General features: G+C 33.8%; 1 protein-coding gene across 2 annotated transcripts; it reads left to right on the forward strand.

Annotated features, from left to right (window-relative positions):
- Positions 1 to 1,075: 1,075 nt before the first annotated feature.
- LOC123210408 (DNA annealing helicase and endonuclease ZRANB3) lies at positions 1,076 to 14,677 on the forward strand. 2 transcript variants are annotated; one of them, XM_044628743.1, is made up of 24 exons: positions 1,076 to 1,537; positions 2,441 to 2,800; positions 2,979 to 3,111; positions 3,352 to 3,527; positions 4,058 to 4,131; positions 4,311 to 4,346; positions 4,437 to 4,527; positions 4,895 to 4,954; positions 5,807 to 5,990; positions 6,653 to 6,849; positions 7,397 to 7,498; positions 8,237 to 8,347; positions 8,873 to 8,938; positions 9,018 to 9,116; positions 9,557 to 9,802; positions 9,929 to 10,078; positions 10,168 to 10,275; positions 10,874 to 11,161; positions 11,328 to 11,515; positions 11,585 to 11,687; positions 11,837 to 11,982; positions 12,231 to 12,310; positions 12,760 to 12,946; positions 14,294 to 14,677. In XM_044628743.1, exons 1-24 carry the CDS (start codon positions 1,154 to 1,156, stop codon positions 14,325 to 14,327), a joined length of 3,603 nt encoding a protein of 1,200 aa, XP_044484678.1. In that variant the 5' UTR covers positions 1,076 to 1,153; the 3' UTR covers positions 14,328 to 14,677. The 2 variants fall into 2 exon arrangements, with proteins under 2 accessions (XP_044484678.1, XP_044484677.1); XM_044628742.1 differs by having other exon boundaries at positions 12,760 to 12,935.
- The last annotated feature ends 79 nt before the right edge of the window (positions 14,678 to 14,756 follow it).

Here is a 14,756-nt window from a genome sequence, read left to right on the forward strand (position 1 = left end):
TTATTAAAGACATAAACTACTTGAAATTCCTCTTTCAATTGCACTTGAGTGAAATCCCATATCACTATTATAAAAGGGTGTAGTCTCGATTCAACTAATATACTCTGAAAGTGATTCGAATGAAAATTTCAAATCGGTTCTTTGAAGCGGACGTAGGAAGTTTGAGATGAAAAACTCCAAACTACTCTAAAACTTTTGGGCATTTTCTTAACCCTTCTCTTTTACTTTATGCTTTGTTTGATTATTTGATTATTGCTTGCGGAAAGTTGATTAAAATTTTCATTTGATAAATTTGTGATTAATTTTTTAATTAATTATATTCACCCCTCTAGAACTAATTTGACATTAGGAGTTTTTCACAACTGAATTATTTTAAAGTGTGTTTGATTAGAGTAATATTTTATTACAAAAAAATTAATAATTACCATAAAAATAAATTATCTAGAAGATTGTTAGATATAAAATACTACTATATTTGATAAAATAGATAAATATAAATAATTATTACGTTTAATTGGATGTAATAAAATATTATTAAAATATTATTTTACTTAAATATTTCATAATATTTTTAATGTTATTTGTTATATTCATTAAAAATATGAATATTTTTATTATAAAAACTAAATAAGTAACGATAAAAATATAATAAAATTAAAATTACCTTAAATATATTTTAGTACCTAAGATGAAATTTAATTAGGATATTTCTTATATTACCTATTACATTATTATTAAAAATAAAAATTATTAAAATTATTTACTATTTTTTAATTAAATAAAATAATATAAATAATAAAATATAAATTATTAAAATAATCATTATACCACTTGATTTAAACCTATGGGTAAAAAATTTCCTTTTCATCTTTTAACCTCGTTAGAAGGTATTTTTATCTTTGGAAATATATTATTTGAAAAATGTGACGGTGAAAAAGTGTTGATGCTGTAAACTACGGATAAAAAACAATGCTGCTTTATTTTTAAATATGTAAAATAATTAAAAAAATTGTTCCACCTCTGCTTCTAAATAGATGTCGTATTGCACATTAAAATGACTAAAACGACAAATTTCCCCGCCTTTGAAATGAAGTTGAGCTTCGGTTTCAAATCAGTGTGAATGACCACTGTCTCAAATCCCTAGCAGCCAAAAATGGAGATCACTGAAGAGCAAAGAAAGAGAGCTGAAGCCAACCGGTTAGCAGCATTAGCAAAGCGAAAGGCAATCGGCGAATTCACCGTCAACCAACAACAGCAAAAGCAAAATAATCAAGAAGCCTGGAGACTCTTCAAGTGCCGGAAGCTGTCTGTCGAAAGCTCTGCCACTACCAAATCCACCACCATCACTCATTCCCTAAAACCCTGTCCAAATGTCTCGATTGGTCCGGATTCCAGGACACATTTGCCTGAAAAATTCCGGGTCAAGCTTGAAATCTGCTCTCCCGACTCCTTCTCTGTCACGCCTGAAGCCGTTCAAAGGTTTTCGTACCCAGGAGAGGAGGAGTGCTTAAGGAGAGTCGATCGTTGTTTATCTGACGTAAGTTTCTTTCTTTCTTTCGTTTTTTAATCTTTTATGTGAGTCTGGTGCTCTGTTTGGGCGGGGAGAAATATTGCAAGAAAATGGGAAGGAATTAAGAAAATACGAGTAAAACGAGTTAAGTTTTTGTTTATTACGTTTAGATTAGTGAAGGGCCACAGAATTCTTGCTTCTAAGAAGATTGTAAGGTTCGGCTGGTCTCAGTTTTGAACCGAGCTTGTTAAGTGGGTTTGGGAAAGTTTTGGGTGATGAAATAATAGTGAAAATAAAAAGATCAATTGTCTGTTTGATTCTTGAAGATAACGAAGGAAATGGAAATTAAGAAATTTTTAAATGAAGGGACTAAAAATTCAAGTATATGCTTATGCAATTGGAATGGTTTTTATCGGTTCATGTTTGTGCAGTGCTTATGACAGTGGAAAGTTCTTGTTGAGTGCTGAAGAAATGAAGGAAAAGTTTGGCACCATGTTTTTTTTTTTTTTTTTTCGAAAAATGAAAAGAAAATAAATGTTTAAGAGAGTGATCAATTTTTAGGTTTTGCCTATTATTCTTGAATTATTTATTTATTTATTTTGTTTTCAGACATTTCACCAATTTGATCTGTGAAACCTATAGCCCTGGAATTTTTTAGTTCGAGTTCTTTATCATTTTAGATTTACAAGTTTTTGGTTAACCCAACTCTTAGCTTTGAGGCGTTTCTTCTAGATTTAATCAATTACCTCTGGAATGGGTATTGAGGCATGATCAAAGGTTAACAAATGTTTATGAATTTAAGTCCAGTTACTCTTCAGTCTGTCTGTGACTGGTTTGATTGGGTATTATAGTTAACTACAGCAAATAATTCAAAATTGTTGTATTGTTAAAATAATCATCTTTGAGCTATGTTATTTTGCTTTTGTGTAGGTTATGCCATCACACTATACACAGAACAGTGGTGGGGGGAAGGCTTGTGTTTATAAACTTGCAGACTACAATGCAGTTTTCACATGCTTGAAGAACTCCAGTGGTATTGAGGTTGAAGGGGTACCATGGGTTACTCTCAATGTTATTGAGAAACTTTCTCATTCATTTTCTTCTGGAAGATGGAATCCATGTAGACCGGAACATTTCTCTGAAGAAATTGTTGATGAAATGATTGGAAAGCTACCGAAACGTTTAGTTGATGTGCTTTTGCCCTTCCAGCTTGAAGGTGTAAGATTTGGTCTGCGAAGGGGTGGTCGTTGTCTTATTGCAGATGAAATGGGGCTTGGAAAGACACTCCAGGTCACTATTATATAATGTGCTTCATGTCTTTTTGACTGCTTATTTTATTTTATTTTATTCTTTTGTGCTTTAATTTCTGATACCAACACACAGTTATTCCTCTTACTAGGTGGTTTTAGTGTCTTGTAAAAGAAAGGTATGATAATTTTACACTTATATCTGTGCAATTTGTTTACAGGCTATTGCTATTGCAGCCTGTTTCATGAATGAAGGTTCTATACTAGTTGTTTGTCCAGCAGTTTTGCGACTTCAGTGGGCAGAAGAATTAGAGCATTGGCTTCCCTTTTGTTTGCCTGCAGATGTTCATCTTGGTAATTTTATTTTATTTGTTCTCTTGTTTTTATTATTATTATTATTATTATTATTATTATTTCAGAAGAGTTCTAAGATTACATCTGTAGGGAGAGGTGGAACCATGTTTTTGGGAAATGCTTAAACTTCATAATTATCTTTCTACACTCTAATTTTAGCCTTTCATATTGCTCAACATTTTAGATGTTTAATTGCATTAGTAATTGTTTTTCTCAATCCTTAGTTTCATTTCTCTTCAGTTTTTGGTCATGAAAATAATCCTGCCCATTTAACAAGATTCCCAAGAGTAGTTGTTATATCCTATAAAATGCTTCACCATTTGCGGAAGAGCATGACTGCACGAGAATGGGCTCTCTTGATCGTTGATGAATCTCACCATATACGTTGCTCCAAGAGAACATCTGAACCAGAGGAGGTATAAAACTTTTCCAATTTGTTGGCAGCATATCTCTCTTATTATGTGGATGGATACAATTTTTCAGCAATCTAATAAAAGTTCATGATGTACCTGATCCTAGCTATCACTGAGAAAATTGCAGTTTCATCTTTTGAAGTATCTTCATGTCATATGAGCTAAAAGGGGATTGAAGTTCCTTTAATTAGCCATTTAGTTAAGTTGATGTGATAGCAAGGAACCACATACAAACATGAGCAAAGTTTTTAGTGGCTGTCTTAATTAATGGTATCTATCAACCTCACTACAACTCAGCATTGGCAGAAAGGTTGGAGCTTTCTAGACAAAAAGGCATTCGGTAAAACATACAGATAATAAAGAAATAAAATAAACTGAAAATGCACATGCTACTGTTTCAAATACTTTATGAAAAGTTATCTATTTGTGATTGAAAGATATGCCTATATGCATTGAAAGCAACACCTTTGGGGAATCCTTCTGTTTAAGTTTTTTTTTCCTTAATCCTTTTTACCGTACTTGTGCATTAACAGGTAAAAGCTGTACTTGAAGTGGCGGCTAAGGTTAAGCGTATAGTCCTACTATCTGGGACACCTTCTTTGTCAAGGTTGTATCTAAGGCCCTTCTGCAGAATATCAGTGGTGTTGTCAAACATGCATTATTCAATGTTTATAGATTTATTTTTATGATGTCTTGGCTTAAATAGGTGTATGTTCAAGTTACCTTTTCATTAGTTCCCATTGTATCCTAATATCTTATTTTACACTTTTTCCTAGGTGATCATAGGCCCTATGACATTTTTCATCAGATAAATATGTTATGGCAAGTGTACTCTACCTGTTATATCTCTTGTTATGATTTGCTTATTTCTATTTATGGTATTCTGCCTCTGATAATGCTTCTGTTTTATAGGCCTGGTTTGCTAGGAAAGAACAAGTATGAATTTGCAAAAACTTACTGTGATGTCAAAGTTGTCAAAGGTTATCATGGACGTTTCATACAGGTAATTTATATGTTGCTAGGAAAATACTTTACCTTTCTTAAAAAGGTATATGAAATCATATACTTGTTCCAGAGTGTGCTTTATATATGGGATAAATCATGGGATTAGATCATTTCAATGGTTATAATACTATATCCATTTTAATTGGTCCTGACTGACAAATTAATCTCTCATTCCTGGGACCATCTACTGCTGACAAAATTATATATGTTTGGTTCTATGAATATATAACTGGTTAAGTTGCTCTATTATTGTTCCTGTGATGAGGGATAATTATTGCTGTGCGATTTTTTAATACCAACCTTTTTTTGATTGTTTGATTGTCGCTTGAAAAATACTAAGATATCTCATGGGACCATCTGTGCAGGATTTTTCTAGGGGTGTTCGCTTGGAGGAGTTGAATGTCTTACTAAAGCAAACTGTTATGGTAGGCTATAGTTCTCCATTTGTAAAATGTAATTTAGAATTTTGTCTGCATTCTCTAATTTGATTTAATAAATCTCACTTGTCTGGAAAAAAAAAAAGGTGTGCCACTGTCATGGTCTCAGTGTTAACTTTTTTATATGGAACTGTTAGCGGTGTGGGATTACAGTCGCATCACTGTGCTCATTGTTTATAAATTGACAAATTTTGATAGCCATTCATTGTATTGCCAGTATTGTTGAATGCTAAAAATGTAAAAATACTGATCCTTTTAATCTATTAAACAGGTAACTCATTACAGTTCAAATACTTGATACATAATATGGTATTATGTATTAAGCCACAATTTCACTGATATTCCATGCATTTGAACTGTCTTAGATATGTTACTTGGAGTCTACTTACTGAATTGATGTAGGATAGGTAGGAGAAAATAGAAGAGAAGTGAGAGAGAGGAAATGGCTGAATTCAGAGGGAAGGAGAAAAAGAAAGATAGAATGCAGAAGGGCAACCAGTATAAGAGGGAGTTAATTTTTGGTTCATCTATATTTAATCAAATATTAAACACTAAAAATAGAACATAGGTGCCTATTTATGCTGGCCAAAATCTAAAATAAAAAGCAATTGATATCTATCTTAAATAAGTATCATCATCTGCTCCTAAGAAACCATAAAAGCCCAGTCAATAAGGAATAAGTTTCAGAAATAAATAAACAGATGAGGCTTTGGTTCTTGGTTTTAGATATTGAATATTAAGAATCTCATACAGCTTAAACTTGATTAATGTTTATCCTAATGTTCTTTCTTCAAAGTTTGACTCATCTGCAGATTTTTTTTTTTCCTGTATGTACTATAGATAAGGCGTCTGAAGCAGCATGTGCTGGTTCAGTTACCACCCAAACGTCGACAGATAATAAGATTGTTTTTGAAGAGATCAGACATGCTTTTAGCAAAGGCTACTGTTGGAATGTCCAATGGTTGTGCTTATGAAAAGGATGCTGCAGAAGACATGTCTCCTGAGGATTTAGACGAACCTGATGGTGATTTACAATCGTATAAAGAAAACTGCGTGTCCACTTTTATATCTCAAGCTATTTTGCACCAGTTTCTGATTCTTCATGTGATATATTATTGCTTTCTGGTTTATTGCTACACCAAAAACTTTTTATAGCATAGTCAGGAGGATTCTTTTGTTTGGCATAAAACTTTGATCCTGGAATTCCTGTATATTTTAAGTACTGCATGATTGCATTTTATCAACTGTAGTCCATTCTTTTTATCTTGAGCAGTTGAAATCAGATTTTACTCTGTAGTTGTTTCATTTCAAACTCAAACAATTCAGGTGCTAAGCTAATTGAACAATGATGTGGGCCAAAGTGTTTGGGTTTGACCGGAATGACAAGAATAATTAAGATTCTTACGGCTATGGTGTACATTGTTCTTGCTATTTTAGGAATTTAAAAGATGACCTAAGATGTCATGTCTCTGAAATTGCTGGTTTTTCTAGCATTTCAATGCTTTTACAAGATGGTGACTTGTTCACAGCTTGTTTTGTAGTTCCTAAAAAAAGCAAAAAGGAAAAAAGGTATTAAGTTGTTATAGGTTGGTTCAGGTGTGATCAAGCATGCTTTAGTATACAATTTATTCATAGAACATAGTTTTGGACACTTCTCATGTAGTTCCTTTGCTTTTTCATTCTTAGATAATTCGGCTTGTAGCAAATCAGAGAAGCTATCACACCAAGAACTTGGTGTTGCAAAGCTCTCTGGGTTTCGTGAATGGCTTTCCCTTCACCCTCTCCTTGCAGAGTCAGATGGTGCTGCAAACTCTGATTTGAATGTTAGTTCTAACAAAATGATAATCTTTGCCCATCACCATAAAGTTCTTGATGGAGTACAGGTGAATGTTTCCTTGCTTCTTGTTTTTTGCTAAGAAACAAATTATACTTGCGTCATACATAAGGAGACTTACAGGGGTGTACAAAAGTATTTAAGGATGAACTGTCCACAAATCCCTAGGATATATGAAAGAATCTATGCAAGTTAGGTTTCGGTTAGCTGAAAGACTTTAATGTATCTAGGGAACCTTCCATACAACACAATTGCTCAATAAAATACTGTGGTTCATCAAGAATGAAGGAAAGTTATTGTCATACTTGACAATGTAATTGAACCAGAACTTTTTAAAACTTCCAACAGATGTTTAATAGAATCTAGATTGATAAATGGTTATATAGGAAATGAATGCATGACAACTTTTGTAACTAGTTGTGGAATTATGGGAGTTTACTTAATTTTGAATAAGATTATATAACTGTTGAGAACATTTCTACTATGATAGCTGTGAAAATTTGACTTTAACTAATGTGTACAATAAATTTCTAGGAAATGTGTTGTTTTATTCTGGTGCTACTTTTAAATCTAAATTTGTTATTTGAATTCCTCAGGAGTTTTTATGTGAGAAAGAGATTGGTTTTGTCCGCATTGATGGGAACACCCTTCCCAGAGATAGGCAGTCAGCTGTACTATCATTCCGATCATCAAATGAGGCTCGTTGTTTTTAATCTTCTTCTCATTTTCAATATACTTTTGGTTTATGGGAAATTTTTGCTTAGCATTTATTTCTGTCTGCTGACTAGTAGTTCATATTCTTCCATTCAAATTTAATTACTTTGACAGAGTTTATATGCCTATAACAATTGAAGTTATGAGTTGAAACTAATATGCTGGATCATAATGATTTGGTGTACCTAATTGATTCTTTCTTGTTACTATTCTCATTTCCATTTTTTGATCACTTTATAACAAATGAAGTAATGAGTTGGGACTCATATGGTGGATCATTATCGTCCATGAAACAAATTTTCATGTAGCAACTTTAAACCTTCCAACCAGATTTTTTATTGTTTAAACCTGTGATTCAATTGTTGTTTTTTAATTGCTCTGGAATGCAATGTATTTCTTCCTAATGATAAGTCAAACTCTTGTTGATATTAGTTCTTGATGATAGTTGTTGGGAAGGATAATTACATAAACTTTTCTGTCTGATAAAGTATTGTCAAAGTAATTCTTTCTTGGTTTATATTACTCTGACTCTTCTACACACACTCTGACTTACAACATGTAATAAATTTCAAACTCATGGTTTCTTAGACTAGTCTTTGTGTCATGCCTTTTGATAACGGAATGTTCTAGTTGCGTGTTTTTTATCATCAGTTTTTTCCTGTAGATTAGTGTTACTATATCTTTTGGGTTGTACCAAAATGGTAGATTTCTTTGCTCACCAGGTAAAAATTGCAATTATTGGTATAACTGCTGGAGGTGTTGGACTTGATTTCTCATCAGCGCAAAGTGTTGTGTTTCTGGAGATGCCTTTATCGCCATCATTGATGCTTCAGGTATAATCAGTTGAATTTTTGTGCATCTTGTAGAGATTTTATCTTTTATTATTTAATAAGAAATTGGAAATTTATATTTCTGATCTTATATATGAGACCCACTATTAGTCCAAACTATTTAGCAAAACCATCCATATGTATTTGATATTTGGCTGTATATGCAATAGACAGACCTAGAAATGAACTTATGGTTTTAGAAATCGTGTGGATGATAATATTATGTGGCTTCATATTATAAACCTGTGCCATTTTGAAATCAGAATGGTGAGAGTAATGTGGAAGTTACTGAACTATTGGTAGTAAATAGCTTCCTGTGTTATTTTAATTGGTTCTCATGCATATTTATTTTTATTTGTAGGATGCTATTTTTAATTTTAGATAAAAAGGTTTGTGAGCATGTTGAGAATGTTGTGTTTTGAGAGCAAATATGAACCTGTATTTGCTTTTTTTTTTTTTACTTTATGTCCTGAGGATTTTCCTTGATTTAATAACATCAACCTTTTGATGCATGTTCTAATTTGGAAGGCTGAAGACAGAGCACACCGGCGAGGACAGACAAGTGCAGTCAACATATACATCTTTTGTGCAAAGGTGCAGTTTCCTTTTATCATATCTTTTTATTGAGCTTATGTTTCTCTTTGACATATGAATGATGGTTGTCATATTGCAGGACACAGTGGATGAGTCACACTGGCAAAGATTGAACAGAACTCTACGCCGTGTATCATCTACTACAAATGGAAAATATGATGCAGTGCAAGAGATAGTGGTATTATTTCTATTAATTAGTCAATGTTGTATTGTAAAATCTAGTGGCAATTTTGTAAAATTTCCCAATTATGGGGTTGCTGAATGAATTTTAGATGTGGTATTTCCAGATGAGCTTGGGTTAGTGGTTCCAGTGAAACAGATCTGTCTTCCTGTTTTGTTCTTTGAGTGCTGAAGCTATGGATTTTCAAGTAGTTATATATATATATATATATATATATTTTTTTTTTAGTTAGAAAGTTACCAACATATCTGAAGTAAAATATCCATTTCTAGCTGAGATAAGCTTTGGAACTTTCATTTTCTTTTAGGATATCATAAAGAACCTCTTTTTACTTCTGTGGCTTTTTCTCTTTTCTTTTTTGTGTTTTTAATTTGTTCACCTTGGTTTGTGATTTGTTGTCTTTTTTTGAGGTTGATTCTTTTTCTCTGATTTGGCAGGTTGAAGGTGTTTCAGATCTGAACATATCTGGTAAAACTGACACAGGATGTGAAGATCAAACTCTGGATCAAGTGTCCTCTGGCAAGCTCTCTGAAGAGTTAATGTGTTTGCCAGAGTCAAGTTTAACTCAGGACATGCAAACTGCTAAAGAAAATGATGAAGTAACTACAAATATGAATTGCAAATCTGTTGAACTGAGTAAAATTGATGATATTTCAAATGAAACAGATGATCTGCATATTGAGGTGTAACTTTCTTCTTATAAAATCTATCTTGTTTAATCTCAAACTTGAATTTCTTTTCTTTTTTAAAACTAAATAATGAATTTGCTCTTTTAGTTTGATTAGAAACTAAATTCTGTTGTAGAACAGGCTGACATGGGTCCAGAGCTAGAAATAGGAAAGGATTATATATCAAGGGAAAAAGAAGCCACTCTTTCTGTTGGTGAAATTGGATCACCTGAAAAGGTTTCTTCGTCTGAGTTGGTTAAAGGCAATAAAGATAAGAATCAAATTGAAAAGGTGTTCTACCCACCCAACACAGAAACAAATTTAATATTTTGTATATTATATGTTGGACTAATTTTTTTCCCATAAATCTGAGCATGCAGGAATTTAAAACCAACCCACAAATAACAGAAGTAGATGATGTTGCATTACTTCCTCCAACTGAAGCTGATGAATGTTGCTCTAATGAAGTGAATTCTTTGCGGTTTGAGGTAAAAAAATAAGAAGAGATTTTTCATTTTAAAATTTTTTTTATTTACCCTTTCTCATCGCCAGGTAATTGTAATAGTCCTAATCAAAAGAAAACTAAAACCATATGGTCAGCCGTTCTTGTCTAGACAACCAGCTCCTAGAGTCACTATTTAATTGTAGTATTTCTCATGGAAGAAAATCATAGTCCCTTTTCAGCTCTAGAATTAGAAATGTCTTGGATAACTTGATTGTTTTAGCTAGTGTGCATCGTATTTTTGGGTATTCTACGCCTATTTGTGCACAACAGCAATACTATTTCAGTTAAATCCACTTTGACAGACTAGCAGAATTCCTAATATAATTATAATGGGATTCCGTAATTATTTTGCAGCTACAACAAATCTTTCAGAGATTATGCATCCTGTTGCAAGTTTTAATGCCTGTTATTCTGTGGAGAATTACAGTATCATTTAATGTAAATTTAAACAACTGTTCAATTGGATAAAGTATTTATATGTATGGTATCCTTTCCTATGTAGAAATTGGTTTTGCTTTTAATTATAATTACTAATTATTCATACCATTGGTTTATCACGATTGACTTTACCTGCTGTTTAGGTGAGTCAATATACTGGAAGGATTCACTTGTTTTTGTGCATGCAAGGGGAAGATTCAAGACCAAGGCCACTTTTTGAGAATTTTCGGCAGGAGGAACTTGATAACAAGGAAAGAATTTCTGAATCGTTAAAAGACAATCCAGGTTATAGACATGCCATTCTGGAATTCATTAGTGACTGGAATAAACTACGGCCAATAGAACAAACTAAATTACTTGGAAAGCCTCTGCAACTTCCTTTATCAGTGGAGTTGTGCTGTTTGAAGGAAACCATTAATCACAACACTGGGGTATGTCTGTTAAGAGCTGCTTGTCTGAGCTTTCTCTGGCTATTTGTTTGACTTCTTTTCTTTAGTAATGTACATTCTCAATTTTACATCCACAAAAGAGTTTATTATGGTTTACTTGTATTTTTATCATAATATTTCATGACTGTTTTGGGGAATTCTGTAACAGGGACTGCTAAAGGGTGGAAGCAAACGGCGAACTACACCTTCAGATGAGATTAGCCACCCTCTACCATCAGATGCTGTGTGGAAAAAAATTCGTATTTACAGTGGCTTTAGAAAGAAGGAGAGAGAGTTCACTCAGGGCTGGACTCTAAATAATGAACCACTCTGTAAACTCTGTCAAAAACCATGCAAGTAAGCTCAAATTAGTTATCTTTTACTGTAACTATGCATGCTAGATTTACATGCTTTCTTTCATTTCAGGGGTAACAATGCCAAGACACCAGAATATTTTGAAGATCTATTTTGTAATCTTGGGTGTTACGAAGAATATCGCTTAAGAACTAGTGGCAGATTCCTCCGAGAGGTTAATTTCAAATGCTTTGCTGTGTTAAAGTGGAGTTTCTTGTCGGCTTATTGTTTATGTAGTTTTCATGTTGAAATTTTGATGTGCTTTCCAGCACTTGTTATTAAGCCAATGCATGGTCACATAATATATATCCTCGATATTTCCAGGAACTATTTCAAATAGAACATGGTATCTGCATGAATTGCCAATTGGACTGCCATAAACTTGTGAAGCACATAAAACCTTTGTCATTGGACCAGCGGCAAAAGTATGTTGAGAAAGTAGCACCTAACGTGGCGCGCTGGAAGAATTTGTGAGTCACTCAAATACTAGTGCATGTTTTCTAGTTGCTTCAATATGATGCTCAAGTGTAGCATATGTTGTGCATATTAAAGTTTTGTGGTTCCCCTAGCATATATGACACAGTGGATAGCTTGTGTGGGTTAGATGTCATTTTAGATTAAATTTCACAGTGATGCTTTTCAGATTGAGTGAGACTGGTATGATTACTACTTTAATGGCTCCTGAAAACCCAATGATTTTAGTTCTAATGTCTTGCAGGCTAGAAAAACTTGTCAACGATCCAACTGAAGGCAACGCATGGCATGCAGACCACATTATTCCTGTCTATAGAGGTGGAGGTATGATCTTGTTTTATTGATTGATTTATTTATCTGCAATATGATGTTTTGTCCTGTAAGTAGTAGATGTTGTTGTTGAACTTCCAAATCCTCCCCAATGAGGTGCTTGGCTCTGCTTTTGGGAGTTCTCTGACCAGCATTTTTGTGAACCAGAATAGTCCATAAGAGCCCAAAAAACTGATGTCGTTGAGCTTATCTATATAGTTAGTCATTATTCCAAATCATGATGATCAACGTGCTTCTTAGTGATTTAGCGAGAAAATATTGTTAGTCATGTTTAAATTTATTTGACTTTTACTGCATAGTGGTGAGAACTAGTTCCATTTTAAATTGAACTGGCATTGTTTTGCCTAGAAAAGGTAAATTTACTCAACCATAATGATAATCTGTTGCGAAATTCAATTTGAATATTGTCATTAGGGTGCATTATTATTTCAAAATCTCTTCAGGGGAGTGCAGGTTAGAGAATATGAGGACTCTTTGTGTAGCTTGCCATTACAATGTTACTAAAGCTCAGTGTGCTGAACGACGCTCAACGAGGGCAAAGGCAAGGAAACAACTCAAAGCGATTATGAGTGACATCAGTATTGATGAAAACAATGATATGACTGGTTCTTATATAAAGGTACTTTCTAAGTGAGTATGTCTTCTGTTTCCGTTAAATCTGATTTTGCATGGATTAAAAATATAATATGCCTTACATTCCAAGGCAGGCGTGAAATTTACTCAAAAAGGTTTCATTGTTCCAGTGCTCTGAGTAACAATATATCAAACTAAGCAATGAATATTCTTCTCACTATGTGGGCTTTCCCATTTTTTCAATTTCATCTAGCACTTCCTGGGATTTTATCTTTTTAAATTTTCAGTGTAAGGCCAAATGACTATTTCCCACCCAAGGTTTGATGTTTTCTCAAATATCCCCCCTTTAACTATGGAAACATCAAACACCTACCTATGAGCAGTTAAAATTAACGGTGTTAAGGCTAAAATCGTTATTTTCTCTATAATATTAAAAAATAAACTAAAATATAATCTATTTTTGCCCTCTTAAACTTTGAAAACTAAAATTTTTCCTCAGTCTAAGTTTTAAAAAATGGTAGTTTCACCCTAGGGTTTCGTTTTGAAATCTCCGGCGGCATCTCTGGCTCTATTGTCGATGACCTTTCCCTCCCGAAGCATCCTCTCCTTCCGGCGATCTCTTTTCTCTCATTTGGAGGCCCGATCAACGTTGGAGATGCCTTGGGAGACGAAGAACTTCGTCGGGGATTCGTCTTCCTAGACGAAGATGACGGCTTCGTCTTCGTCTCCCAAGGCGTTTCCGATGCCGATCGGGCCTCTAAATGGGAGGAAAGAGATCGCCGGAAGGAGAGGATGCTTTGGGAGGGAGAGGCCGTCGGCAATGTTGCCGGAGATATCCTCGGAGATTTCAAAACGAAACCCTAGGGTTAAACTGCTATTTTTTAAAATTTAGGCCGGGGGAAAATTTTAGTTTTTAAAGTTTAGGGAGGCAAAAAGAGATAAAATTTTCAGGCGTTAGGGTTATGTTAAATTTAATCGGCCATGGGTGGGTGTTTGGTGTTTTCATAGTTAAAGGGGGATATTTGAGAAAACATCAAACCTTGGGTGGGAAATAGTCGTTTGGCCTCAGTGTAATTGAATTTTATAAAATTTTAATAGAGAATTGAATGTTGTCCCAATTAGTTGTTCTAGTCATAGATGGGTAAACCTTATTCTCTAAGCTAAGGGTTGGACGTTTCTGCTATTCAGATCTTGTATGTCCTATCAACAACTGTTGATCTTAGAAGTGGTAAAGCTTCAATTTATCAAAAACATGTAAATTCATTTTATTAGACCTTACCTTTTCCTTCACAAACTAAATCGACAGAAAGACCGGACATGATTACAATGATATACAAGACATACTCTTTGAGATGGTGATTTTGTTTTCCATAATTATGTTGCATTATAAATTACATGTTTCAGGACAAAGGGCATTTGGAGATGCAAGAAAACATAGCTGAGGATGATCTTTTAGTCAAAGTTCCAGGAAGTTCCTACTCTGGAGGGATAAGCAGTGTTCACTGAAAAAGAAGACTCCGATGTCATCCTTTATACAGACATGATATTTATTGTAAGTACAGCTGCTCTGACAAATACGATGTCATACAATTGTACAGCCGCAAGCAGCATACAATTTGGAGTATCAAATTTTTGTGTATTTTGTCGCCTGGTATGGCTTGATTCTTTGCTCTTTTGGAGGATACATCTTGTGGACTACTAGGTATTAGAAAATACAAGGACTGTTGACCATGTAGACAAATACAGTTATCAACATATGATTATCTACAGATACAACACCTTCTGTCAGCTTTTAGCATGCTATATGAATCCATAAAAACTGACCTTCAATGAGGTATTGCCTCCAATTACATGCATAGTTGAAATA

This window comes from Mangifera indica, chromosome 3, assembly GCF_011075055.1.
Source record: "Mangifera indica cultivar Alphonso chromosome 3, CATAS_Mindica_2.1, whole genome shotgun sequence".
Classification (NCBI taxonomy): domain Eukaryota; kingdom Viridiplantae; phylum Streptophyta; class Magnoliopsida; order Sapindales; family Anacardiaceae; genus Mangifera; species Mangifera indica.